We start from the raw sequence: 27,840 nt of genomic DNA, 5'->3' as shown, positions 1-27,840 counted from the left end.
TCTGACACACAAATGCCAAAATGAGCTCTTTTTCATGGCTTATTAATGGTCAAATACATTCAAAAATGTGTCACAATACCCATCTTGATGAGTATTAATGTAAACACAGTCGTAAATAGTTCAGGAAGAATGTGTAACAGTATTTTGGATCCATGAGTGAAACTAAATTGGGCAAGTTAATTAAAGTGTGTAATTCCAAAACGCTGAACTTAGAAAATGATTGTAGCACCATTTAAGAGACTCATGATTGAAATGGCCACTATTTCAAAAGGGTGGGGAAAAGGAAAATAAATCATAAAAAAATAATCTATGAAATACAAGCCCAACCCTCATATGCAACACAAGAATTACAGATGGAATCTGAGCAATGAAATCCTGCATTCTAAAGTTTTTGTATGAAGGATTTGACCAAGGCAGACTCTAAATATTCATTGTAATGCATTGAAAAACTAATTCGGTAACACTTTATTTTAATGTGTCCTTGTTACACCTTGTTACATGTATTTACTATATTATTAACTATAAATTAGGCATAATTACATGTGACTATAAACCAACCCCTACCCTAACCCTATAGTAAGTACATGTAGTTAATTATTACTCAGTACTTAAATGTATAATTACACTGTAATAGGGACACATTAAAATAAAGTGTAACCGCTAATTCTAACCTTGTATCCTGACTGAGCTTTGGCAGACAGAAAAGCACAGTACCTTCCTACAGTGCATGTTAGAGCTACTGGGCAGTTCAGGCGGAAATATCACACAAGGCAGAATTTGTGATCAGATATATTGTCTCAACTGCATCAGGAGAAGGGCAAGCTATGAAAAACACTAAAAGTGACAATGAAATATAGTTACAAATGACAGCAAAAGTTGATACGACAAATCTGTTACAGAGCCTGCCTGCATTACTGATATATAAATACAACATGTAGTACAGACAGAGTACAACTTTCTTTGTAGTTATGTTAATATATATATATATAAATAGATATTAGTACAGATTTCAATCTTTCACTCCCAGTCTGACAAAGAACAGGGCCTCCTGAATTCCTGTCCAAGCTCATGGATCCATTTGTTAGCCACTGAAAAAATAAAAACAGAAAGAAAAATAAACTAAATTGTTACCATTAACCTTTTCAAATTATTCAAGACTGAATTGTTTTTTTTCCTCAAACACAACAATTGCTATAAAAAACCTGTTCACACAGCATATGAATGTTTGGTTCAAGAATACCACAGAATAGAAGGAAAAAAAAAAAAAAAAAAAAAAAAGAATCTTTCTTATAACAGTCTTGAATAAGACACTTAGATTAAAATAATTATTTTGATTAAGTTACAGTATAGAATAATGCCTTATGAATCTGAAATTAAATTTTAGATATATTAAAGGGTTAGTTCACCCAAAAATGAAACTTCTGTCATTAATCACTCACCCTCATGTCGTTCGAAACCCGTAAGACTTGTTCATCTTTGGAACAAAAAATTAAGAATTTGATGTCCAGAAAAGTAGTAAAAGCATTGTTAAAATAGTCAGCTTGACTACAGTGGTTCAACCTTAATGTAATGAAGCAACAAGAATACATTTGTGCACAAAAACAAAAATAACTACTTTATTCAACAAATTCATCTCTCCCCATCATACTGCTACTTTCATTGCAGCGCTTCCAGGTTCTACGTCCAAATGGCGACTCAGTATTGGCCGATGCTGATCACGTGAGCAGCATGAGGCATGCGTGTGATCAAGGGCGTAGATTTGGTTTCAACTTTGGGGGGGTTGAACGTTGGTATGGTTGTATTGTATTGGGGGGGGTTGTAACTGATGGCTTTGAATATGGGGGGGGGGGGGGGGGGGGGTTTGAATGTGGTAATTTCATCGTTTTAAATGAAGGATTAAAAAAAACAAACAAAAAAAAAAAAAAAAAAAAAAAAAAAAAAAAAACACCTTTCGGATTTCAAAACTATCTCAATTTGTGTTCCGAAGGTCTTATGGGTGTGGAACGGCATGAGAGAGTGTAAATAATGACGTTATTTTCATTTTTGGGTGAACGCTTTAATATACATTTTTACATTGAGGATACACAACAAAAAGTTCCAAAATAATATCAAATCAGCCAATTATATTTTAAATTGAATGCCTCAACTCCTGTGAAGAAAAGACAAACTCTGGATCAACATGCACCATTCCAAATTTTGCTATACATCCTAATCATTCATTTACATGTATTCATTACTTCAATGAGCTCATTGTTTCTGCCTTAATTTAAAGGAACACTCCACTTTTTTTGAAAATAGGTTCATTTTCCAACTCCCCTAGAGTTAAACAGTTGAGTTTTACTGTTTTCGAATCCATTCAGCTGATCTCCGGGTCTGGCGGTACCACTTTTAGCATAGCTTAGCATAGTTAATTGAATCTGATTAGACCGTTAGCATCTTGCTCAAAAATGATAATCAAGGAGTATATAGTCGTAATAATCAAGGAACTTTGCTGCCGTACCATGGGTGCAGCAGGCGCAATGATATTACACAGCGCCTGTGACCCCCTGCTTGCACAGGGAGCGTGCCTTGAAACCATGGAGACATTTGTGAGAGACGCTGCGTAATATAATTGCGCCTGCTGCACCCATGGTACGGCAGCAAAGTTCCTTGGTAATTACACTGGAATATAGTTCCAAGCCATATCGGCCTAAAAAAAACAAAACAAAACAAAACAAAACAAAAAAAACCGCAAATTTTAATTTTCCGTCTGTCTTAGTACACGATGTAACTACAGAAGTCAAGTTTTAAATGGGAAAAATACTGAAACTCTTTGGTCATTTTTAAGCAAGATGCAAATGGTCTAATCAGATTCAATGAACTATGCTAAGCTATGCTAAAAGTGCTACCGCCAGACCCGGAGATCAGCTGAATGGATTCGAAAACAGTAAAACTCAACTGTTTAACTCTAGGGGAGTTGGAAAATGAGCATGTAATGTTGACATTACAAAAAATGTGAACTGAACTGATCTACCCAATTTGTTTAAAAACCTACCCCATTTGTTACCCACTAACACAGGGCATCCAGCATGCTCCGTATTCCAATTCACTTCACCATTTCTGAGGAGATTGTACCAAAACACGGCTGAACCCTGCAAGAGCAGAGAGAGGATGCTAAAATGATTCTACTTTGTAGCGATGTACAGTTATTAATCAATTTATGGATGAAATATGAATATCATAATTCAGAAAGCTTTATGACGTTCATATATCGACCCAACGGGGAATTAAACATATATGGTGAATTAACTACAACGAATTATAATCAATCACATATATGATTAGTTCTGGTTTAATAATTATGTGGAAAACTATCAGTTCGTCCACCGAAACGGAAAATTATCCACAGATTATCACGACAGAAATGTTATTCTCGGGCCGGGAGACTAACTTTCTATCACAGCCTCCAAATATAGAGCAAGGATATTAGAATCAGAACGTTAAAGTGACTCGGTTGTTGCTAAAATGAGCAAGTGAGCAAAAAGCATGGATATAATGAGTTTAATATACGAAACGGGTAATACACAGGTTATACGGCTAAATGGACACAAGTAAATACAAATACATACAAAGTAGAAGAAAAGGCAGAAACGAAAGAGATGATCAAAGCAGGTCAAATTGCAACAGTTCACCTGTAAGAGCCAGCAAGGAAACTCAGTATTTAAAATCGTAACAACGTTATACTTGCATAGGTTAGTCAGGGTGCTTGGAGTTTCGGAGCGCTCGGTTTGATAGTTGCTTCTTCTTCCGGAGGTTGTTTCGGCGAAGTTTCAAACGAAGGTTTAACTGTTGTAATATGACCGGAAAATAAAGAAGAGAGTCCGTCTTGACGGCAGGAACTCGTGCAGAAAAACTTGTGCCACCAAAAGACGCGTGTCATGGTGTTTTAAAGACAACAGACCAGAACGCCTTCTTGATAACGTCCTCCAATGCTAGCGTTGCAATTTGGCGGGTTTCCACATTCCTTTGTCCTGTCTCCCGAATAAATTTATGGTATGTTGAATCAATGCATTTTCTTCATAGTGTTATTAAACATTGAACGATGCATTTGACAGAAATGTAACGTACATCAGTGAATAGCTCGGATTCACAGCTTTACGGAGAAATCAAACTCGACAGGTGTCTCTCGTCATATAAAGAAGATACCCTTTACACTCTATTACTACAGTTTCACATGAAAACTAACCTACTACAGTCAATTCTACAATTCTACACTAGTAACACATACATGCAGCGAGCACTACAATGGCCGATACATTCATATTTGTAGGTATAATGTTTGTGCATACAGTCTCTATGTAGGGGAGCCGTGTGTGTGTGTGTGTGTGTGGGTGTGTGCGTGTATTTTCCTTTTATGACCGTTTGGAATTTGGACCTGGTCCCTAGAACCCGATCCGTGGTGTTGCACCCCCTTTGAAGTCGCGGAGGAGAGGTTAGGGGACTTATCGAAACAGTCATAAAAAGAGTCTCGTGATCCATTAGTGTCTGCCGGGCCGGAATCGATGTAAGATTTACAAACCAAAGTTCCGTGAATTGAGGCTTAAACACAGTTTATGGTGGGACTTGCTCATCCTTGAGACTGTGCAGACCCTACAACTTATATGTAATTAGTACTTAAATTATCCTTATACAGATCACAGAATTGAGGGTTTACCTTTTTTGGCTGCACTGCAACTCCAACTTTAGGGAATACAGTGGCGCCCCCTATCTCCACATCATTCATCTACAGGAACAAAACAATTATACAGATTGTTCCACACAGGCAATATTAATAGATATAAAAAAATACTGTTTTATGCCATTAAAGCAAATTCTTTTCTGACAGCCGCAATTATACTGTGAACTTACATAAATTAGGAATGTAGCAATCCTGTCATTCACTGTCTCCTGTGAGGTCAAACATTCTTCAGTTAGTTTGCAATTATTAGACTGGTCAACATGTAATCAAGCTCTCAATGACACAATACAAATTAAGCCTGCAAGAGAATTAGCTTTTTCAAGCCAATGGTTCCCCTGTGGGTATGTATTACTTCAAGAGACTTTTAGGTTTTGTTGTACATCATAAATCACAAATCAAACCTCAAAAGGAAGATTTTGAAACAAATATGCGATTTTAAAATGTTGCTAACAAGTTGTACAACAAGTTGGACTACAGTGGTTTTCCAATAATATATGGCCTACGCATTTTTTCCAATAAGACTGGTTGCGCACAGGAAGTCGGCATTAGTGTTTGTTTTTTCAAATGTGATACTAGCTCATGTATTAACATTAATTTTAGATATTTTAATTAAAAGGAATAAATGACCAACTAAAATTAAAATAAACATGTCTGCTCTATCCTCCAGTGTCTAGATTCTAGTATCTCAACCTTTCTCAAGAAAGTGAATCTCTCTCTGAGTGAATATAATAATAATAATAATAATAATAATAATAATAATTAGTAGTAGTAGTAGTAGTAGTAGTAGTAGTAGTATTATAGGTGCTGGCATTTTAACTTATTTTCAGAGTAAATCATTACTTCATTTATTTACTCAAATCCAAAAATGTCAAAGCCCATTAGAAATTCCAGAGGGAACCAATGGCAAATTCTGTCTTCGTTTACTAAATGGATGTCATGTCTGTACAGTGAACTTACATTGAATGCATCAACATGCGGATCATATCTGCCACCAATCCCATAATTCTGAACCTGGAAAATTATTTCATCACTCATGAATCACTATTGAAATGCCCTAGCTGAAATATAAATGTATAATTAAGCACAATTTATTTATATGTACTTAACTAAATGTTTTTGTGGCAGACTATAAATTGGTATACTTAAAGGCCTGGTTTCACAGACAGGGCTTAGACTAACCCAGGATTAGGGCTTAGTCCAATTAAGACATTTAAGTAATGATGTTACAATTTCAATTCAGTTGCACTATAAGTGTTGAACATACACAGATCAGGCATAACATTATGACCACCTTCCTAATATTGTGTTGGTCCCCCTTTTTCTGCCAAAACAGCTCTTGATCCATTGAGACATGGACTCCTCTAGACCCCTGAAGCTGTGCTGTGGTTTCTGGCACCAAGAAGTTAGCAGCAGATCCTGTAAGTTGCAAGGTGGGGGCTCCATGGATCGGACATGTTTGTTCAGCACATTTGTTCAGGAATTTGGAGGCCAAGTCAACACCTCAAACTTGTTGTTGTGCTCCTCAAACCATTCCTGAACTATTTTTGCTTTGTGGCAAGGCACATTATCCTGCTGAAAGAGGCCACAGCCACCAGGGAATACCATTTCCATGAAAGGGTGTACATGGTCTGACATGTACCACCTACCTAAGCATTGTTGCAAAGTAACATCCACATTGATGGCAGGTCCCACGGTTTCCCAGCAGAACATTGCCCAAAGCATCACACTGCCTCTGCCGGATTGCCTTCTTCCCATAGTGCATCCTGGTTCCATGTGTTCCCCAGCACCCGGCCATCCATGTGATGTAAAAGAAAACATGATTCATCAGACCAGGCCACATTCTTCCATTGCTCCATGGTCCAGTTCTGATGCTCACATGCCCACTTTCGGCGGTGGACGGGGGTCAGCACCGTGAGTAACACTGGATGGAATAAAACCATCCGTAACATTTCTCTGCCTGTTGTCTCGGTGTGCTTTAACCAAAGACTATTGATTTAGAAAGATGGTTCTGAAGTAGTTATGAATTGGAGAAACTTCAGTGTGCAATATGGCGGAATATGTCCTGCCTTCTAATTGCTGATTGATAAAGTCATTGCGTCCCCCATTCAAATAGATAGGGCTTGGTCTTGGATGCTCAAAATAGCTTTCCGGAGGCATTGTAAATATGATCGCCGAGTGAACAGACCTTCCTGCTCCTGATGGAAAACACAATGAATTTTGTCGGTTTGAGGGTCTCGCATTACGCTGCAGATTTAAACGTGGCCCATGAATTGAATTTTTTTTAATACAGTTTACATTTTAACTTTTCATGCAGTTAACGTTTCTGAATTTGACTTTTTAACTTTGTGCAATTTTTGAGGACTGGTCAGGATAATTTTAATAGTTTAATAATTCATAATATTTTGACAGCCAAAATATGAAAATATTAGCCACATTTCAAAGTGCAACGGGCCATTAAAGTTAAAACTTCTGATCAAATATGTGCATTTCTTTCACCATTTAAAAAAAGACTTGTTTTCTTTTTGTCATAATTACATATCTTTATTTTTGTAACTACTTTCTATATGTACGTAAAGCTGCTTTGCAACTAGGCAAAACTGTGAAAAGTGCTATAGAAATATTTGAATTGAATTAATACCTGATATTCAAAGTGTGGTTAAATTATTGAAAAGGCAAAGGTCATAATTATAAAACTCCATGATTGTGAATTATTTTTTTGCAACTCAAAACATTTCCTTTAAACTTTTATCTATACCATCAAGTAAAACTACACTTTTTTTTCTATCAACTAGAAATACACTTCATTGTATTGTACATTTGTCTTGCGTAGCCAGACCTTCAGACTGAAGGCAGAAGGTCTGGAATATCGCAGCTTTCATTGGCAAAGGACCACCCAAGAGGACATTTTACTAACATGTAACTCCATATTAATATTTGTCTACTCTGTGGTGATTGTTTGTATGTTGTCATATTATATTAAACAAGGCCTCACCCAAGACTATGACACGAGACAATATCATAGTCGGTGTATTGTTATTTGTTTGTTCCATTGCCCTTAAAAGGGTCTAAGAATTGTAATAATATGATTTTAACATAGGCCTATATAAGCTTCAGTAAAGGGGGCAGTTTTTGTATGTTAAGTCAATCTCTCCTCACCTTACTTTCACGGGCTGTGAAATGGAATTTGTTTTGCTGTACTTTCACTAAAAAAAAAAAAAAAAACCCCCCAAAAAAACAAAACAAAACACTACAATATATAGATGTGTTTGTGCATTTAAGGTCATATTTGAAGTATTTTTTGCTCAGAGAACATTGCGTTTCAAACATGTTGTAGATAGAATTAAGAACCTAGCCAGTGTACTTTCTTAAAGATGAATATATATTTCCATCCTTCCCTAATTGCAAACCATTTCCATCCTTCCCTAAGTTTGTGCTTGATGGAAGTATGGATTTTCAGTTAGTACATAGACATGTCAATGTATTTTTAGTATACTTATCGTGAAATGTATTTTAAATACAATTAAGTATATTTATTTTTGGTGGAACCTGTTAACACTCCAATGTTTCACAGGGAAAATGCTAGTTTATCTCCATTTAAGAAGTCAAGAGTGATAAATCAGGTGAATATAAATTAATTCTATATGTTTATAAATGTATGCCACTTCTTGGCAAGAGATACTATGCAAAGTATGTCCATGCTAACTGCAATGCCTATCTGGCTTGCTTTCTTACTGTAACGTACAAGCAGTAGTTCGGCGGTTTCCATGGAGAGTCCCGTAGCATCTGCAATCTTCTGACTGATGCGATCTACCTCAGGGCTATCGCCTAGAAAAACACTGAAAATATAGTGATGATTATTCTTTGCATAGTAAATGTGTGACCAAAACTGTTTGATAGTCAAATACTAACTTATGTTAAAGGAATAATACACCAGGATTTGTACCAAATTATTTATCAAACATCATAAGACTATGACAGAATTAAAATTTGTGGGTCAACTATGCCATTATAATGAGGTGATTTTAATAAATATTAAACCTTTGAGAAATACGTTGTTTTGAGATTCCAGACTCATACACCTCCGATCTAGAAAGCTGTTGGCAAAAATAGGAATGAACTGTCAAATACAAATGTATGTATATGGCTAAAAGTATGTGAACAACCAGACACCTATGTTTGCTTTCTGAGCATTTATTTTCAAAATCATTGGCTCTGATTTTGGATGAGGAGGAGTTAGGGCTCCAATTTCCAATCCAGTTTCAAATCCGGGCTTTCTTTAAGTCAGCCAAGTTCTTTCACACAGAACTCAAAAATAATTTATATTTTTGAAAAAGTGTGAAACCCACCAATCTAGAATGTAATTATGTCATAGCATTAAGTTTTCACTGGAATGAAGGGGCCAAGCAAACTAGTTAATTTGAAATGGATGTCCACATACATTTGCCCATTGAATAGTACAGTAATACACCAACACTATAACAAGAAATAACACTTTAAATATACTGACAATAACAACAATATATTTATGATGTTGGTGGTGGTGGGGTGTGATGTGGGTGAAGGGATAGGGGGTAGAATACACAGTTTGTCCAGTATAAAAAAAAAATAAAAAATCATTATGTCTATAGAAAGTCATGGAAAACATGAAGACCAAATGTGTTTGTGTAAGTGCGTTCGATTTTCACTTGAGGTCTGGAGATATTCTTCAGGAATTCTATCTCTCTGTCTGATAAAATGTCATGATATCTGATGATGCAAGGCTCGTCCCACTCCATTTCCTCTTTCACTGGTGCGTACATCAGTCTGGGGTTTCCTCCACCTGTGCTGTACCTACAGGACAGCGCCCTCTGCCTCTCAGAGATCTGATTTTATAAAATATAAACTTACAATCAAAATACAAAGTCATGTCAAATAATTATTTAAATTAGTACTTACTCTCTCGTCAACCTCTCCTCTGCACAGTGTCTCATAGTTACTTGACTCTGTGTTCAGTGTGAATATGTCAGGGTTGCTCTGTAAGTGAAGGAGTCTGTTCAGCTGAGCTCTGGCTTCATCATTACTTGGATCTGAGGCAAAGATGTTTATGGATTGAATCACAAAAATGTAGCAAAATTGCCTGCCAATCTCAAATAAAAAAAATATTAGGCTATTAAATTAAGGACACCATGACCTCACCCAGATTTAGAAGCTCTTGGCTGAAGTAGATTGCCACAGACAGGCTGCCAAAATGATAGACTGAGGAACTAAGGTAACGGAGCAACTCTTCCTCAGTAGTGGTCGAGTATTCTGTTAATCTGTCCAGACTGTACAGAAACCACAGAAAGGCATGCTGGAATTTTTCCTCATCATAAGCGACCAACCCTACATTGTAGGCTTCATCTGCATTTAGAGACGTTTCTGTGAAACGTGAAATGAAAGCATCAATAAGATTGGAAAAAGTGAAACTCTCTCAGTGAAGTTGCATTGGTGCAAAACAGCAGGACAGTTTACCCTTTGTGATGTCTTCTGGGTGGAGTTTGTAGATCTCTTGCAGTCTGATCAGTCCTGAAGCTGCACCATCCACGTCCTCCAGCTGTGGGATATCTGGGAGATTTGCATCCGACTCATTCTGATACTTTTTACACTGATAAAGATTCGGCTGATTTACAATATATATCAAATCATTTCTCATTTGTCTGAGGAGTCTGTAAGCGACCACAGGGTTTCTCATGGCTTCCTCAGGGTTCTCAGAGTCAGAGTATGAAAACAGAAGATTCGGAAGAACACTGGATTGAAAACAAGGGTTCATCAAAAGTTATGTTAGAAAATGTATTAACTAATCCTTGATCTTAAATCATATGATTGTTAGACATCCATTCCAAAATTGAATGTTTTTAATAATAAAACACACATTAATCTTGTAGTTTAATTGTATAGAGAATGAATGAGTTTTCACCTCTTTATTGTCTCTACATTCTCAGCATCATTGCACTGACTGAAGACCTTCAGAAGCTCTTTCGTCTTCCCATATAGCTGTGCAATTTGATCTATAAAACAATCTGCACTTGTCAAAAGGCTTTTGACTTTATGTATTAATTTTTACATTATTTGAGTTATAATGAAAAAAAGTTTATTTGGGAAGCAACCAAAGAGGGACTTAATGTTTAGTAAATAATGATTAAAAAGTGAAAGAGAACAACTATAAGGTTGCTCATTTTTGGTCAAAAGTCTCTCAGATGAAAACAATCAACTTGTCACGTAAAAAAACATGGAGAAATATGGCCAAAACACTGGCACATTAAATTATTACAAATAAACAATATATAATATAATGAATTGATATTAAACTGAAATAATAACCTGTTGATGAAAAGAATTCATGCCCAGCATCAGCACAGACAATCCAAAAACACACCATAAACACTGTCAATTCCTTTATGGCCATTATCAGACCCATTTAACTTGTATGTATCTTGCTGTGAAATTCATCTTAAATACCAAGTTTTGTCATGAAACAGATGGCACAGGCCAATAAGTCCTTAACTCAATTTGGTAGTTATCACATCGTTATCTAAATAGTGCAGCTGATTGGTTGATGTTGCATCAGCAGCCAATGAGCTGCAGCTCAACATTTAAAAAATACTGGTAGTGTTTGCAATCACTTGATTCCGATGACACTCAGACATTCTGATGAAATTCAGATGGAGGGCAGGAAGAGAAACATTCCCAATCTTTTTTTTTTTCCAAAATGATGCATTTATTTGACAAAATGACAAAACATGTCTTAAATGTGAAAAAAATTCCTTTGACCACATGATACACTGTGATTCAGGATTCAAAATAAATTGGTCAAGTTGTGAAATGAGCAAACCTGTAGGACATTCACAATTAAATGTTTTAGTTCTATTCTACAAGCTTTACATAACAATTGAAATGTTTAAATTGTAACATTTTTATTTATTTAAACACACACATTAACACACTTTCCACAGGATCCCAGACAAATGAATTTGGTCTACTTGTGCACTCCCAGTGATACCAGCCTTTGCAACTAACACTATATCTAAAATTATAATAAAATATAATGGTGTGGGGATATTTATTGGCACAAGTCATCATTGGAAAAGTATCAATGTTACATTAGCTATAAACAATATATCACATGCATAATTCATCATGGCCTATTAAGATAATCATTAAAACATATTTAGCATTAAGTGCATTAACATGTTTCATGCAAGTGTACAATTTATACACTATAAATAAAATCGAACTCCTATAACCTCCTGTACCCATTCTGTGATGTCAAAGAACTTCACTGTGCAAAGGATTATGGGGGCCCGAAGTGTCCATCAGTTGTACACTTCGAAATCCTTCATTCTGAAGGGCCCTTTGAAGTGGCCAGTTTTGAGCACTTCGGTTTGGAATGACCCTTCAATGTGGCGGCCATGATTATTTTCACTCTGAAGTGCCCTTCAGAGGGCGATATATCCCGTTTGGAACGCACCGTAGATGTGCCACCTGTACATCTGCAGGTCTTTTGTCTTCAGAGACTGTGAAGTAGCTCTGTTCAAATTCTTTCCTTCCTTCATCACTTTGTTAGGAGTAAAATTTGACAGGCAGTGCGCAGAACTTTCTCTCCCTTTGTTCCTTTTTCAACTCTGTCTGACAAGTGAAAAGTGAACACACATATATTATATTATATATTTGAGAGAAAGTCATGGCTGAATAAGCAAACGGTGTGTGTCTCCGTGTTCGCGTTCCATCTCTGAATCGGACACACACCAGTATTGTTTTGTTTGTTTGGGGAAGAGCACGCTGCCCTTGCGTTGTAACAGGGCAAGTGCGAGCATTGCTAATGTTCACAGTTGAGTGCTTCGCGTTCGCTTTGCTTATTTCAAAGAGGCAGCACCCACAATGTGATCGTGGGGCTTGCGTGGCGATCTGGCTGAGGAGCGAGAGACGGGTTCATCCTTATTGCTCTCTCTCTCTCTCTCTCTCTCTCTCTGTCCGGATCGCAATGTCCTTTTACTGAGACCGAAGTGTGCCTCGGCGCTTCTTCGGCTTGGGCAGAGGACACTTAAGTGTTTTCAGTTGGAATGGAATGGAATATGAGTTTGTCTGTCTCCGAGCATTCCTCCCGTGATAATAAAGCGAAAGGGAACTGCTCTGGGTGGTCATTCATACAGTGAATCACAAGCAGACCCCAAACATTTATATTATAAATGTTTTGTACCCGTGACGGCGACCCGCTCGACTATCGCAGGTGCGAAGGCACGCGTTTATATGATGCTGCCTCAGACCTGAGAGACGCTTGCATGCCATGTCTCCCCTGGGGCCGCATCATCAGAGGCATTTCATATACCCCCTTTCCACCAGCATGAACCGGGTGCTAGTTCAGAGCTAGTGCTAGTGCCAGTTCGGAGTTGGTTCAACTGAGGAGCCTTCTAAGAACCGGTTTGCCTTTCTATGGGCTAGAGAGCCAGGTGTTACGTCACTGTATACGTCTCATATTTCACAGCAAATCTAGCGCCACAGCACCAAACACAAACACACCAGGCTTGTTCCAGATGCATCGGCTTCTCGCAGAGCGATCGGTGCATGACATCAAAGCACCGCGAGAACAATCCAAAAGCACAAAGAGTTGTATGCACTACAAACGCTCCTGCGGCTCCGCGGCACCCGCCGAATCGGTCCGCGCTGCTCCGATGCATCTCGAACAAGCCTTCTATCAACAATCGCGGATGTTTCACTACTGTTGATGCTCATGGCTTTACGAACCTACATCGGCATCCAAACACGGCTCGCCGTAATTTGTATATAGACGGAGATTACAATTGAGCTGCTATTAGCTCGATTAGCTGCTATTTCAAAAATGGCAGTCACAAGTTTCTTGTTGGTCACGGTAACCCCGCCCCCAGCCCCTGACGCAAGCGGTTCTTACTTCTAGCCCAGCAATGTTTTGGTGCTACTTATGAACCACTTTTCCTGGTTCGGAGCTGGTGCTTTGTGTATCGAAAGACAAAGAACTGATTTGAAACTAGGCTCTGGCTCTGAACCAGCACTCAAACTATCTTGATGGAAAAGGGGTAATGAGTCGAGCTGGTACTGCGCTCTACACAATGGCTGTGCTACAGGCATATCAGACTGATCTATGAAAGATTTAAGTACAGCCTTTCATTCACACCGTGTTTACTTGTCTGGTAATTGGCTGCATTTAATTCTGAGGAATTTAATAAGTGAAATGGCCTTATGATATATATGTATATATTTATATATATAATTATATGATATATAATATGCATATATAAGTAAAATAAATAGGTTCTCCATGACATTAACTCTTTCATGGGGAAAACCTTATTTTTCGTGTGCCTTTGTGCCTTCAATGTCAACTTATTTGACTATCGTGGGTGCAAGCGCGTATGATTTATACAATGATGCTCCAGTTTGAAGAGACGCTTGTGAGCTATCTCTTCTCTGGATCTCATAGTCACTTAAAGAGACAGCACTCCCCACCAAGCTATGCATAATAACCAATCTTAGATCTTTGAGGCTTAAACCATTTAGACAAAGCTCTCAAGTTCAAGATGTTAACCATAAAGATGATCGTGTTACAATCCAACATCATGATTGGTTCATCACGATCGATCTCAAGGATGCATATTTTCACATAGAAATATTGCCACAACGCAGGAGGTTCCTGAGGTTCCCTTTGGGGGCGAAGCTTACCAATATCGGGTTCTTCCAATCGGCCTAGCCTTATTACCCCGCCGCACATACACAAAATGCATGGATGCAGCACTGGCTCCATTGTGACTCCAGGCCATTCACATTTTGAATACATGGACGACTGGCTAATACTAGCACAGTCACAAATGATGGCGTTACAACACCAATGTCGTACTAGCCCATCTCGTTTCTCTAGGGTTGAGACTAAACAAGAAGAAAGTGTTCTTTGTCCTACCCAGAGAATTACATATTTAGGGCTCATATAGTAGTCGACCACGATGTGGGCACAATTGTCTCCCGCTCGAGTCGAGTCCATTCTAACCACCCTGAACAATGTCAGGCTAGGCCAAGATTGCACTGTTCTGCAGTATCAACAAATGTTAGGTCTCATGGCATCAGCGTCCTCAGTGATTCCTATGGGCCTCTTGCAAATGAGATGTTTCAGTTGTGGCTCAGAGCCGAGAGGTTTTGTCAAAGCAATTCCCCATGACAAATAAGGGCAAGGGCACTCGCTGAGTGCTTCGTGCCCTTTCTAAAATCCATGTTTATGGTAAATCACGCGCTAATGCTTCGCGCACTTTCTAAAATCCATGTTTATGGTAAGGGTTGCATGCTGCGGCTTCGTTCCCTTTCTATGTCGCTCAGACCCCGGTTCTTCACCTTGGGTCCCACTCGATATGCGTTGATGTTGCAAGATGCCAACAACAGACGCTTCCCGTACGGGCTGGGGAGCGGCCTTAGGTGGCCGTCCAGTCCATAGGGATATGGTGAGGTCATCATCTCAATTGGCACATTATTGCTTCGAATTGATGGCTGTATTTCTGGCCCTGAAGTACTTCCTCCACCAGTTAAGGGGTTACCATGTCCTAGTGCGGGTGGACATTACTGCGGTAGCCTCTAATATGAATCGCCAGGGTGGACTGCGTTTGCGACGTCTAGACAGGCTCGTGCAGCGCATTCTGCTCTAAGCTCAGGACAAGTTCCTGTCCCTCAAGGCGATTTATATCCCCAGATATCTGTCCAGACAGAGCATACCGATGGGGGAGTAGAAACTCCCCCCTAGGTAGTCAGACAAATCTGGTAAAGATTTTATGAAACAGATGGACCTCTTCACCCCCAACAGGCAGTGCAATGTCCACTCTATTTCTTTCGGAGTCACCCAGTTTCCCTTGGGTCTGGTTGTGATGCGCATATGTGGCCCAGAATGCGCCTGTATGTGTTTCCTCTGGTTTCTGTGCTCCCAGGAGTTCTAGCCAAATTTTGCCAACAAGGGACTTGCCTCTTTCTGATAGTGCCGCGTTGGCTGAATGGAATATGGTTCTCGGAGATAATATCTCTCCTCGACGGCTCGGCGTTGGCGATACCGAAGAGGAGAGACCTTTTGTCTCAAGTGCAAGGGACAATTTTCATCCTCTGACGGACATGTGGAACCTTCATGTTTGGCCCCTGAGGGGAACCAACTGAGGGACACAGGGCTTTCACCTGATGTTATTGAGACCATTAAATGCTAGGGCTCCCTCCACTAGATAAAGTTATGCCAACAAATGAGGTGTCTTTGGAAGATGGTGTTTTGCACACAATGTAGATCCAGTTATCTGTTTCTGTAGAATGACCCAGCTAAGTCCTCAAAAACATTTATACAGGTTTATTTCAGTTATTACAGGCAGTGATGTAGGCTACTTAATGAAAACAACTAATAAAATACCAAGTTTTAAAACATCTCAAAGGAAGAGCACAACGAGCTGAGCTCATTGTAGATGATAGCTGAAGGCTGTTCTGCTGTTACGAAGTATCTGTCATTGTTACAGACGACTGCACAAATCGTGCATACTGATGAAAACATAAACTGTTACCTAGAAGTAAACAACTGTAGTTTAAGCATAAGTCAGCCGCGACGCTAAGAAGTTACCTTTATGGAATAATCCACTAGTGTGCTGAGATGCATGTGAACTAAATCGCGCATGTCTGGGAAACTCATTAATATTCACGTATGCTCCGCCTTCGGAAACCGAAAATCTCGTATAACCTGAGCCGTTTCTCAATATGCGTACTTGTCTGTACTTGTGTTCTTGTGGACTTGTGAAACGTCATCAGTCGCTGTCCAAGTACTGTTCCAATTCAAAGTTCGCATCTAGCCAAGTTCAGTTCAAATTCCTGGATGTGTTCTTGATCCGCCCCTTTTATCGAGGATGCATCGAGAGGTGACTTGTGCAGACTTGAGACAGCCAGGTATCCCAGAATGCATCTCGCACTAACCAGCAAGCGTCAATAGTAAAGGAGAAACTCCACATAATTTAAACATATTACTGTTTTTATGTCATGATATGTAGTTTTAAGAGTTTTTCAGGCTTGCGCCTTTCTGACAATTTGATCTGATGTTGTCGGAGTTGTGAGATCCAGGCGATCACCGGACGCTCAGCGCTCATGTGCCCAGCCGAGAGCAGCCTTACCTCGGCTAGTCCTTCTGACGTTTGCCGCTGGCTCCGTGACGTGACGTTTCATAACTTTTATATATGGCTATTTAACTTTTGTATCCTACTAAAGCGCTGATTTTGTACGCTTGACTGAATTGTTTGCTTTATTTCTTATTGTATATTTTATAATGGCTATTATTGATCATTAAAACTGACATAAAACAAATAGAGACATGGTTTTGTTTTATGTTATAGCCTATTTCATTTTATTACAGTGAAGTTAATCAGAGTATGCACAAATAGTATTACATTTAATATTTTTGAAATATATACGAAAAGAGGCAGGGTTGTTTAATATTTCGTTTTGTTATAAATATAAGCAGACATTGCAGATAATCAATCACTCTTTGCCTGAGACTATTAATATGTTTTTGTTTGTTTTTTAAATAAAACGAAAAGAGGCAGAGTGGCGTTTTATAACAAATTTCGTTTTATTGTTGGCTAAAATATACAGAGATAACCGGAGAAGCCAGAGCGAGCTGAGTGACGTTATCAAGAACGCTGCTGTTCCATTTGCAGAATCACCGGACTTGTGTTCTCCCGTCCAAGAGAGTTCGTTCTCCTGAGTCGAACTTGCCAAGTCCTAACTACCAAGGACGCGAGTCCGAAGTTTGCGAACTTGGTTTTGAGAAACGGCCCTGTTTAAGAAGGTTTTGAGAAGTCAGGCGATTGGTTGAGGCGTGGCCCCGCTCCCGAACCTCAGTTAATCATTTAACTCCATTTAAGTAAGCCAAGGAGCGTGAGCCAATATTTTCAGTGGCGTTTAACACAAAACAGGAAACTCTTGAATATTCATGTCACCGAAAATCTCAGACACCGAATATTTCAGAACTGTTTTTCAAGTTGGCCTATGATTTTGCATTTCCGTAGGTTGGTGCAATTCCGTAGATGTTACACAGTTCTTTTTCTAACATCAGCTCAAATTGCCGGAATGGAGTGATCGCGGAAACACCAGTCTGCATTCGGGCTTTTGAAAAAAAAAGGTAACGTCGCAAAACTTGTGCTAACTAAAATTTGTTCTGCTGGAAAGATTCGTAACGCAAGCTGTTATCACTATGCTTTTTTTTCATTTAAGTGTAATATAAAATATCCTTAAAGTTTTGAAAATTCGTATTCACTTTTATATTATTGAATGTGTGTTTCTTTTCTTGCAGAGTATGAACTGAGATGGACATATTTAACAGTATGTCAAGCTAGGCATTCTCTAATCACTTTATCTCGTAGTCTTGGGTTTAACATGATTTCATCAGTGAAGACTATAGAACTTAAGTTATTCTTTCACTTTCGTTTTATTCTGTTAAAGTGACAGTACTTTTAAGTAAAAAGTTATGTCAAATCTTTCTCTGTTCTTCATCTATGCACGAAGATTGTATTATTGTACTGAATAAGTTTTGATTTATTAATGGTAAATCAGGCTGAAAGAAACAACGTTTAATACAGAGTTTTGTGGTGCCTAAAATGTTTTCTCATGTCATCTAGTGTTTCGCAGTAACAAGGACACTGTCAGATCTCACTCTGGACCAAATGTGAGTGCTGCAGCTCAGAGTGGAAGTCATATTACAGCCCCTGCACTCACTAACAATACAATAACAGGCAATGTCCACATCATACATAATGCACCTGGTAAGTAAAATGTGTTGTACATTAATAGATGCTGATAATATTGACAAAGATAATTTTTCTGATAATATATATAGTATTCTCATGTAAGTAATCACAGATCATATGCTAAACTTCATTGTTCTATTAGAAAAAGGACCTACCAGATACTTGCTAATAAAATTATATTAATGCTGTTGAAAATTTTAAAATTTATCGACATTTAAAGATGGTTTATTTAATTTTCTGCAGATTTTACTTTGTATCGGCCACCCTCTGAGAAAACACAAACCTCAGGTAATAGATAAATCTGATATGTCTTGAATGTTGTACCTTTCACCTTTTAATTCAGCAGCTAGTCTGCTCTGAAATGTCTTACTCTATAAGAATCAGAATATATTTTAAAATGCACTAACCTTGATTAACACTGCTTATTTTATGTGTGCAGCAACAAGATCTGTGATTGTAAAATATAAGACGTGGATCTGCAGTGAGTATCAGTGTGTGACTGAGTATAACTCACGACCTGGTGAACATGTGCGGATGTCTGAGCGCTACACACAACCACTAATCCTTCAGAGACATAGAGATCAAAAAGAAAATGAAGAAGAGATCTGTTCCAGTGGAGAAAGATTCCAGCAGGTCCTCAGCTCCAGGAGCAGTGAAGACTCTGTCCTTCTGAACTCTCTGTTCGACCCAGATGGTCATGGGATCAGTCCTAGTGCTGTTATACTGCAGGGAAATTCTGGGAATGGGAAATCTTTCACTGTTCAGAAGATCATGATGGACTGGGCATCTGGTGACCTCTACAAAGAGCGGTTTGATATTGTTTTCCACTTAAAGTGTAAAGAAGTAAATCGCATACCTGGCACAAAGAGTTTGGTGGAGATCTTGAGTTACAGCTGCAGTTTAACATCAGATCAGATCTCACAGATGTTACAGCATTCACCAGAGAAGGTGCTTTTCATCATTGATGGATTTGATGAGCTGAGACTCACAGAGGGCATTTATCACATGTCACCAAACACTGATCTGCCTCAGAAAGCCCCACCTGTGGCCATTCTTTGTGACCTGCTGAGGGGTCGAATCCTGCGAGAGTCCTTCCTGCTGGTCACCTCCAGATCTACAGCTACGGACACACTGAGTGAACTGCTCAAAGGACCTCAAAGTTTCTCTGAGATAATTGGTTTCTCTGAGAGGGGAGTGGAGGAGTACTTCCAGAAGTTTTTTCAAAATGAGGAACATTTCAGGAAGGCTTATACACTTGTGAAGACAAATGAAACTCTCATCACTGCCTGCTCCATCCCTGTCGTTTGCTGGATCATCTGCACAACTATCCAGGAACGATTCAAACTGGGTGCAGATATAACAAGAGGACTGGAAACCACCACCTCCATCTATGTTGACTTTGTGTTCACTCTACTGAAGCATCACTGCCAGGCTCAGTCTGTCCCGACCCTGCTGAGGAGTCTGGGTCAGCTGGCAGAGAGAGGGATGCTGGAACAGCAAGTCCTGTTTGATGAGCAAAGTGTGAATGAAATGGTTTCAGACCTTTCTGGCAGTCCATTCTTGTGTAAGTTCCTATTTAAGAGAGGAATCCACCAGGAGACAATGTTCAGTTTCATGCATCTCAGCTTTCAGGAGTTCTTCACTGCTCTGTACTATGTCCTTCTGGATGAAGAAGAGTCCCAGAGGAAACTTACAGAGCTTCTTCTTATTGAAGGAAGACCAATGATTAGTCCTCCACGTTTAGCAGCTGTGGTGCAATTTGCATTTGGCCTGTTAAATAAGGATGTGAGACACACACTAAAAAAGCATGGTCTGGTTGTTTGTCCAAAAACACAGGCGCATCTGAAAGAATGGATTTTGGAAACGCTTCAATGTCATATGTATTCGAGAATAGTACTTTTTTTCCTTCACTGTCTCTATGAACTTCATGAAGATGACTTTGTGAAAGAAGCTGTGGAAGCCTGGGAAAAGATTGATGCATATAGTGCACTCCTCCGAAGAACAGACTGCTGGGCCCTGCTGTACTGCTCTCAGTGCTGTCAGAGCATTAAAGAACTGTCTCTCTTTGACTGCAGATTGTCATCTGAAAAGTTGTCTATGATTTTGCCTGCCCTCCTTAAGTTTAAGGAAGTAACGTGAGTGCTTTGTTCCAAAACAAATACACATTGGATCTAATTAATATATAATATCTAATTAATTGTATTTTTTTTTTAATTAATTGTATTGTTATTGGTTAACACTGTTGTTTAACTGTATACAAATGTATGTTTTATACAATTTTTTATGTCTCAATACATATTTATTGTTTTATTTGCAAGTTTAACTTGGTCTGTACAGTGATTTTCTGGATTTGATTTTGAAGCTTGACTCCAGAAGATCCATCAGACTCTGATCTTGCTGAACTGATAAACACTCTGGCTAGAGGACAGACCCTGAGCTCACAACAGTAATGCTTCATGTATATTATGTATATTATGCACACATGTGCTATCATCTTTCATTGTGCTTTTGTTTAACTTTTAGGTCTTTTTTTTTGTGCTTTGATTTGCAGTGTTGATGTCAGTGTATTACAGCACATTCCAAAATTTAAGAATTGTTCTGTCCGCTCACTTGATCTGTCATTCAATGAAGCACTATCCAGGTGAAGAAAAACTTTTTTTTTCCAAATAGCCATTTTTCTCCTGATAACCAGAAATAATTGTTCACAATAATGAAATAATTGTCAATCCATAATAACGATGAATATATTTTAGATAACCTGTTATATAATCACTATGTTCAATAACCGTAATAGTAATAGTTCTATAGGGCTGGGCGATATATCGCATGCGATTGTCACGCGCAATTCGTCAGTAAAGCCGGTTACCTGATTACCGCTAAATCGGCATCACCTGCTTTCAAATGGAGCGGCATTTAATAGACAGAGCCGTAGTTCACTGACAAGCCACGCAATATCGCGTTCATATCGCAGATGAATCGCTTTCGATAATGAACGCGATGTACACATTTTCAATAATTTGCCTCACAAACATCTCCCATTTATCTGGCATGCTTAGTCTCCACAATCTGATACCTTTAGATTATAATTATAGAAATGATAATACAATTAAAATTGGTGACCCAAAACAGATAAAAAAAATAATAATAAAAAAAGTACTACACATTCAGCTTCTTTGATTATTGCTAATGATGCAAATAATTGCTGGTGTCCAACAGACAGACCATCAATTAATCAAATTAAAAAATAAAACAATCACAAAAAGTTATTCTAAGCAAGGAATTGTTTGTTTATAAACACAACAACAATTTAATCATTCTGTTTTTTTTTTGTTTTTTTTAGTATCTGCATAGAGACTTCAGGGCAAGCAGTATCTTTGCGATCACTCAGTCTCACCTTTCCTCGCTCAGAGCAAGTCAGCATCTACTGGACCAGACTTTTTCAGAAAATTTACCAAGGAGATTCGGATGCAATGAAGTCTGTTCTCTATTCTTTCTCTAAACTGAAAAAGATGAAAATGACAGTGGACTGTCTAACTAAGATGTGGTCTGTTTGGAGCCTCCAAATCATGCAGAACTGCCCCAGTCTAACCGAACTCACGTAAGAAAAATATCTGAAATCACCTCTGTCCTGTTTCTATGTGAATTTGTCTGTTGTTAAGAATTGTGCATCCCATATTCAGAGGGATAATCCTCCCAAAAATGGAAATTCTGTCATTTACTCACCCTCTCATTGTTCCAAACCTGTATGACTTTCTTTCTTCCTAGGAACACAGGTTTGGAATGATATGACAATGACAGATTTAAGATACTATTCTTTTAAAACATTGCCACCATTTTATTCAGTGAGATTGAAATTGACACTGATCACACACACAGTCACACACCTTTGAGGTATTGAAAACCTTAGATTAGATAAACAAAATGGTTTAGTAAACAAAAGAAATATTGCATTTTTTTCTTTTTCAATTTTGCAATTCTCGCTCCTGCTAGCATAAAACCTCACAAAGCAAATGAAATAAATAGCCCATCTATAGTACATAGCCCTCATCCACTTCAATTGTTATGGAATTGTTGGAATGAATGTGCGAGAGGCAAGTATGAAGTGAAGCATTCACAAAAATCATGATTGTATCTGTATAATTTGTATCCATGTTTAGGATAGATGCTGATTTTTTATTGGAGGAGGGAATCAAGATCTTGCAGAGGTCAAACACAAGACCAGCCTGTATTATGAAATTTCACGGGTTTGTATTGGTTTATCATCATAGATCTTGCATGCAATTTCATGTAGAACTTTCAAGCTTCAAAAAGGAGACGTTCCATGTCTTCTTAAATTTTGGTCTGTTTCTCACTCAAATCATTGTTATAATATAAACCGGATATCAGGTTTGTTAAAGACTCTGTAGTGATGCTGAGCTTTGTGCTTTTTGGTTATGAAGGTTCATATGCAATAAACAGTCTCAAAAATGCTCACGAAATGAGCAACAAAGCTGCAATCAGGCGGTGAAGATTCATCTGAATTCCCAGGGCTTTTCTATGGAGAAATTGCAAAAGTAAGTTAAGACTTAAGATTAACAAAAAATAATGCACCAAGAACAGTGAGAATTGAAACATGACACCAGCCAGTAACACAAAAGAACACTGTATATAAAATGTACAATTTTTCAGTGCAATAGCATATATAAGCTGTGCATCCTAACCTACTGGTCAGCTTTGATTCTACACACATTTCTACATGTTTTATCATAATTGATCTCTTGTCTCTCCATTTCTAAGGCCCTTGTTTTGGAACTAATGATACAGCTTGACAACTAGGAGAAAACTGCCAAAGCAGCATCTTTACCTGGAGCTCTGGATGGGAATAAAGACATCAAACAAATACAAACAAAGTATTTTTAGTCCCAGTGCCAGCCTACGGCGACTGTGGCAAAGTATAAAAAAACTTCATCTTTAATTTTTGATTGATGGAATGTTGAACTTCCCATTGTTGTCTGGTGTAGACTTATGTCTCTAAATGTAATGGTTTTATATAGTTTGTTGGTGAATGTGATTAACATGTTTGGAAAGTTCATACTGTACATGTTTGATATATAAAAGTGGGGAGACTACTTGTCAGGGTATGGGATATAAAAACAAAAAAGTGGCAAAAAATTAATGAATTGTCTTTGCTTTAAAAGATGATTACATTAAATCAATGAAGGACTAAAACATTTTGTTAACGGAGCTAGAACTTCCTATTGCTCCAAGGAAGCTGGAACATAATCAAGAGAGAGAGTTTCCAGCTTGCTCCAGAAATGAAAGCTCACCATCTTCTACTTCATCCAGGCGGTCAAGCTCTGGCTCTCCAATTCCACTCATTTGTTTAGGGGAAAGCAGATTTCAAGAGCACAGGGTTGGCAATCCTCTTGCTCCCCACCTCAGACTACTGTTAGACCAAAAAAGGGTTCTTCAGGTCCTTATTCAAATCCTAAACTCATTTTGATATTTGGCATAGTAATAGGTTCATACCCATATAGTATTACATACTGGATTATTTATTTTGATGCATCAGTTCCTTTCTTTTGACAAGAACAAGCTGTGTGTTCTCCAAGACGTTGTTGTTTGCAGGTCTATATTTGCTTAATTTTAGAAAAGAACACTGCCATATGAAAATAAAGACCAAGAAAATAATGCAATTAATTTTAATAAATAATTTAATAAAGAAAAACACTCATTGCAGGTTACATGTTTATCGGTACACAGCAAAATCCTCAGTGTTAAACGAACACCACTCAGTTTTCATATTGTCCCAAACCTATAGAAAGTAAAAGTAACACTGAAGCAATGTTACAATTTGTGAAATAAAGTACAGTAGATTCACTCTACAAATGATGACTGACCATTAGTGATGACACATGCAGTTAACAAGCAGAATCACTGAAGATAAGAGGAACAACAATACCTGATAAAGGAGAAGAGACAAGCAGACAGCACAACAACTACAAATGGCTCACTGCCATGCAGCCTTAATGCAATCAACTGCAAATAAAATCAATATCTCACCAGAGGATGCTAATACAACTACAAAAGCAGCATGATCAGTTATTAAAAAAAACCTGTTTGGCTTTCTTTATTTCAAATGTACAAAAGTTGCTGAAGCTTTTTGAAGTTACCACTATGGTGATTAGTGTTCCCTTTAGTTGGGCAACCTTGGCCACCAACTTTGGTTAAGTTAATTCTCTTTCAGCAATTGTTAAAAGTACATGCTAACACTCCTGGGCCCGTATCCCTAAAGAATTTTTGTGCAAAAAAAAAAATTCTCAGAGTCATGACGTTTTCTTAGAATTTCCCCTAAAAGTGACACGAAAATCCCAATTAATATAAAAGCTATTCCTCAAGATTCCTAGCGCTTAAAAGGGCTCCTAAGGCGAGATCTGCTAAGAGCAGGGAAGAGGACTTTTAGTGGCTTAGGAGTTCCCCTAAGCAGCTGCACAAAATGGCCAACAGAGGAGGCAGGAGAGATGTCCTGCAAACACTGGATGACAGGGAATTATTGAGAAGCTACATATTGTATCGTGCAGGAATCATGTTTGTGGTGGATCTCCTTAGAGATGCAATTACTTCACCAACTCGACGCCACAACGCTATTACACCGGAGAAGAAAGTAATCACAACCCTGAGGTATTTGGCAACAGGGAAAATGCAACAATGCAGCAATGACTTGGGTCTGTCCCAATCCTCCGTCAGCAGAGTCATCACCCAAACACTGACAGCTTTGTCACAACCTAATATTGTGACACAATTTGTTTCATTCCCGCTGGATGCCCGCACTTTACACACACATAAAAGGGCATTTATGGACATTGCAGGATTCCCTGGTGTAATTGATGGAACACATGTGAGAATAATTGCGCCATCAGAGGACGAGGCAGTCTTTGTTAACAGGAAGAATTTCCACAGCATCAATGTGCAAATAGTGTTCAATGCGGCCTGTAAGATTTTGGACATTGTGGCTAAATGGCCAGGCTCCACACATGATGCGAGAATGCTCTCCGAGAGTGGCATCAGACAGCTTTTTGAGAGACGCTATGTGCCAGCTAATTGCCACTTGTTAGGGGACAGTGGCTACCCATGCAAACCATGGCTCCTTACACCTTACCTCCAGCCACGCCAAGGGCCCCAATTAAACTATAACAGGTAAGCCAAACAATACAAAAATCATGGAAATGAAATGCAAGCAATATGTTAGAGCATCCAAGTAGTGCAATATTTCCATCAAATAATTAAAGGTCTGTATTCTATTGTAGGGCCCACAAGACAACAAGAGCGGTGGTGGAGCGTGGCATAGGCCAGCTTAAGAGGCGCTTTCATGTTCTCCACGGAGAGGTGCGGCTGAGGCCTGAAAAAGTCAGCAAAGTCATCATAGCCTGTGCAATATTACACAATATTTGCAAGGTTAGACAAATTGCAGAACCTCTGGAGGATGGCGATGAGGATGAAGACAACGATGAGGATGGTGGTGAAGAAGATATTCACATTCCACAGGGGAACCTTGTCGGGGATCTGTGAGGGAGGACTCAAACGCAGGATGAGTTTTACAGGTTTATTGACAAACTTGGAATATAGAGGGTGTGGAGGTGAACACAGTCCATACAATAGGAAGGGGGTGCGACACAAAGACGAGCACGCTGAGGGAACGGCCACTGAGAACAGCCCAGGTAGTAAAGCAGGCCGGTGGGCATTGGCAGGTGTGCAGTATGAGGCCCAAAGATGTAGCAGGAGCCAGACAGGATCAAACCGCTTAAGTAGTTAGAACCATCAGATACGATCAGGCACTGAACCGGTCTTGCTGCTTGGGGGGGAGACAGAGCAGCCACAGGGATCCTCAGTCTGTAGGACAGGACAGGGGGAGACAAGAGACACTACCAGGACTAGATGAGACAGGTGGTTAGATGGTCTGGAACAGGGAAGACAACAAAGGCAAAAAGGGATACGAGAATCTCCAACACAAAACGCTATGAGCTTAGGTGAAACAAAAGACTAGAACACAGGCACGAAGCTTAACGAACTGGCAAAGACATGAGGGAAAGAGTGCACAATATAAAGGAGGCAAAGAACATGAGGAACAGGTGACAACACTTAGACAAACGAGGACTCAACAAGAAAGGGAGCAGGGAGGATAGGGAACAGGTGAAAACACTAAACAATGACTAGACCAGGGGGCGTGGTGACAAACAAGGAGGAGGGAACAGAGGAGCACATGGCAGACACAAACACAGACAAAGCCATGTGCTCAGACATAACATAAACATGGAGACATTAAACAAAGACAAAACAGACAGGGCTGTCAGGGCAGAACCCTGACAGTACCCCCCTCCAATGGACGCCTCCAGGCGTCCACACAGGGCGAAGGGGCCCAAGGAGGTACCAACTGGGAGGGTGGGCGGGGAACAAAACTGGAGGATCCAAACTGGCCAGGGAACACAGAGGGTGGAAAGGGGCGGGTGGGAACGAAACTGGGCATAAAGTCTTTGGCTGACCAGGGTGGTGCTGGCTTAGGGGAGCCAAAACAACCAGCAAAAACAGAGGGTGGGGTGGGAGGGGTGAAAACTTGACTGGAAGCACTCTTGGAAACGGGGACTGGCCTCACTGGTCTGGACCTCCAACTGGGTTTGGAGACAGTGGCAGAATCAGGGGCAATGGCTGAAGTGACAGGGAAGGAGAATGTCTTGGAAATGGGTTTGGAGAGAGAACTTGGGGTGCCCTTAGAAACCGTAGACATAAACTTAAAATTGTCCTCAGGGGCTGGAGCCAAAATTGGAGCATGCTCAGGAGCTAGAGTAACTTCTGTGACTGCTCTCTCTGGAGCTGGAGTGGGTTCGGTGAATGCTCTCTCTGGAGCTGGAGTGGGCTTGGTGAACGCTCTCTCTGGAGCTGTAATGGGCACTGTGATTGCTCTCTCTGGAGCTGAAGCGGGCTCAATGAATGCTCTCTCTGGAGCTGGAGCGGACTCGGTGAATGCTCTCTCTGGAGCGGGCTTGGTGAACGCTCTCTCTGGAGCTGTAATGGGCACTGTGATTGCTCTCACTGGAGCTGAAGCGGGCTCAGTGAATGCTCTCTCTGGAGCGGGCTCGGTGAACACTCTCCCTGGAGCTAGAGCGGGCTCTGTAAACGCTCTCTCTGGAGCTGGAGCGGGCTTGGTGAACGCTCTCTCTGGAGCTGTAATGGGCACTGTGATTGCTCTCTCTGGAGCGGGCTTGGTGAACGCTTTCCCAGCAGCAGGCTCAGGAACTGCTCTCATCTGAGCGGGCTCTGGGGCTGCTCTTTCTGGAGTGGGCTCTGGGACTGAAT

At 39.6% G+C, this 27,840-nt stretch overlaps 3 protein-coding genes across 4 annotated transcripts; 2 read left to right on the top strand and 1 right to left on the bottom strand.

Annotated features, from left to right (window-relative positions):
* Positions 1 to 775: 775 nt before the first annotated feature.
* LOC125251195 (prolyl 4-hydroxylase subunit alpha-1-like) lies at positions 776 to 11,661 on the bottom strand. Of its 2 annotated transcripts, XM_048164165.1 has the most exons (13): positions 11,057 to 11,660; positions 10,653 to 10,743; positions 10,208 to 10,482; positions 9,893 to 10,114; positions 9,653 to 9,783; positions 9,403 to 9,579; positions 8,756 to 8,811; positions 8,460 to 8,553; positions 5,675 to 5,728; positions 4,888 to 4,926; positions 4,694 to 4,762; positions 3,035 to 3,131; positions 776 to 1,088 (listed from the first exon to the last, which is right to left on the bottom strand). In XM_048164165.1, the coding sequence occupies exons 1-13, from the start codon at positions 11,151 to 11,153 to the stop codon at positions 1,018 to 1,020; spliced, it is 1,473 nt and encodes a 490-aa protein (XP_048020122.1). In that variant the 5' UTR covers positions 11,154 to 11,660; the 3' UTR covers positions 776 to 1,017. The 2 variants fall into 2 exon arrangements, with proteins under 2 accessions (XP_048020122.1, XP_048020123.1); XM_048164166.1 differs by lacking the exon at positions 5,675 to 5,728 and having other exon boundaries at positions 11,057 to 11,661.
* Positions 11,662 to 17,104: 5,443 nt separating this feature from the next.
* LOC125251185 (NACHT, LRR and PYD domains-containing protein 1 homolog) lies at positions 17,105 to 23,665 on the top strand. The gene is made up of 11 exons (XM_048164146.1): positions 17,105 to 17,885; positions 18,057 to 18,085; positions 18,382 to 18,525; positions 18,754 to 18,798; positions 18,950 to 20,645; positions 20,873 to 20,956; positions 21,062 to 21,151; positions 21,851 to 22,108; positions 22,668 to 22,754; positions 22,950 to 23,063; positions 23,287 to 23,665. Exons 2-11 carry the CDS (start codon positions 18,070 to 18,072, stop codon positions 23,303 to 23,305), a joined length of 2,553 nt encoding a protein of 850 aa, XP_048020103.1. The 5' UTR covers positions 17,105 to 17,885; positions 18,057 to 18,069; the 3' UTR covers positions 23,306 to 23,665.
* Positions 23,666 to 24,871: 1,206 nt separating this feature from the next.
* On the top strand, positions 24,872 to 26,206 carry LOC125251198 (putative nuclease HARBI1). The gene is made up of 2 exons (XM_048164171.1): positions 24,872 to 25,686; positions 25,797 to 26,206. Exons 1-2 carry the CDS (start codon positions 24,986 to 24,988, stop codon positions 26,056 to 26,058), a joined length of 963 nt encoding a protein of 320 aa, XP_048020128.1. The 5' UTR covers positions 24,872 to 24,985; the 3' UTR covers positions 26,059 to 26,206.
* The last annotated feature ends 1,634 nt before the right edge of the window (positions 26,207 to 27,840 follow it).

The sequence above is a fragment of the Megalobrama amblycephala genome, linkage group LG17 (assembly GCF_018812025.1).
Source record: "Megalobrama amblycephala isolate DHTTF-2021 linkage group LG17, ASM1881202v1, whole genome shotgun sequence".
Taxonomy (NCBI): Eukaryota; Metazoa; Chordata; class Actinopteri; order Cypriniformes; family Xenocyprididae; genus Megalobrama; species Megalobrama amblycephala.
The sequence above is the reverse complement of the archived record's forward strand: the minus strand, read 5'-3'. Positions and strand labels throughout refer to the sequence as shown.

Bases quoted from the DNA above. Each gene is read 5' to 3' on its own strand.
- LOC125251195 (XM_048164165.1), bottom strand. From the start codon at position 11,153: ATGGGTCTGATAATGGCCATAAAGGAATTGACAGTGTTTATGGTGTGT. The intron at 8,812-9,402 runs GTGAAAATCGAA...TTTTGCCAACAG, and splicing joins AGAATATCTCCAGACCTCAA to CTTTCTAGATCGGAGGTGTA. The intron at 5,729-8,459 runs GTACGTTACAGT...ATAATTTTCCAG, and splicing joins AAACCGCCGAACTACTGCTT to GTTCAGAATTATGGGATTGG.
- LOC125251198 (XM_048164171.1), top strand. From the start codon at position 24,986: ATGGCCAACAGAGGAGGCAGGAGAGATGTCCTGCAAACACTGGATGAC. The intron at 25,687-25,796 runs GTAAGCCAAACA...ATTCTATTGTAG, and splicing joins CCCCAATTAAACTATAACAG to GGCCCACAAGACAACAAGAG.
- LOC125251185 (XM_048164146.1), top strand. The intron at 18,799-18,949 runs GTAATAGATAAA...TTATGTGTGCAG, and splicing joins TGAGAAAACACAAACCTCAG to CAACAAGATCTGTGATTGTA. The intron at 20,957-21,061 runs GTAATGCTTCAT...TTTGATTTGCAG, and splicing joins CAGACCCTGAGCTCACAACA to TGTTGATGTCAGTGTATTAC.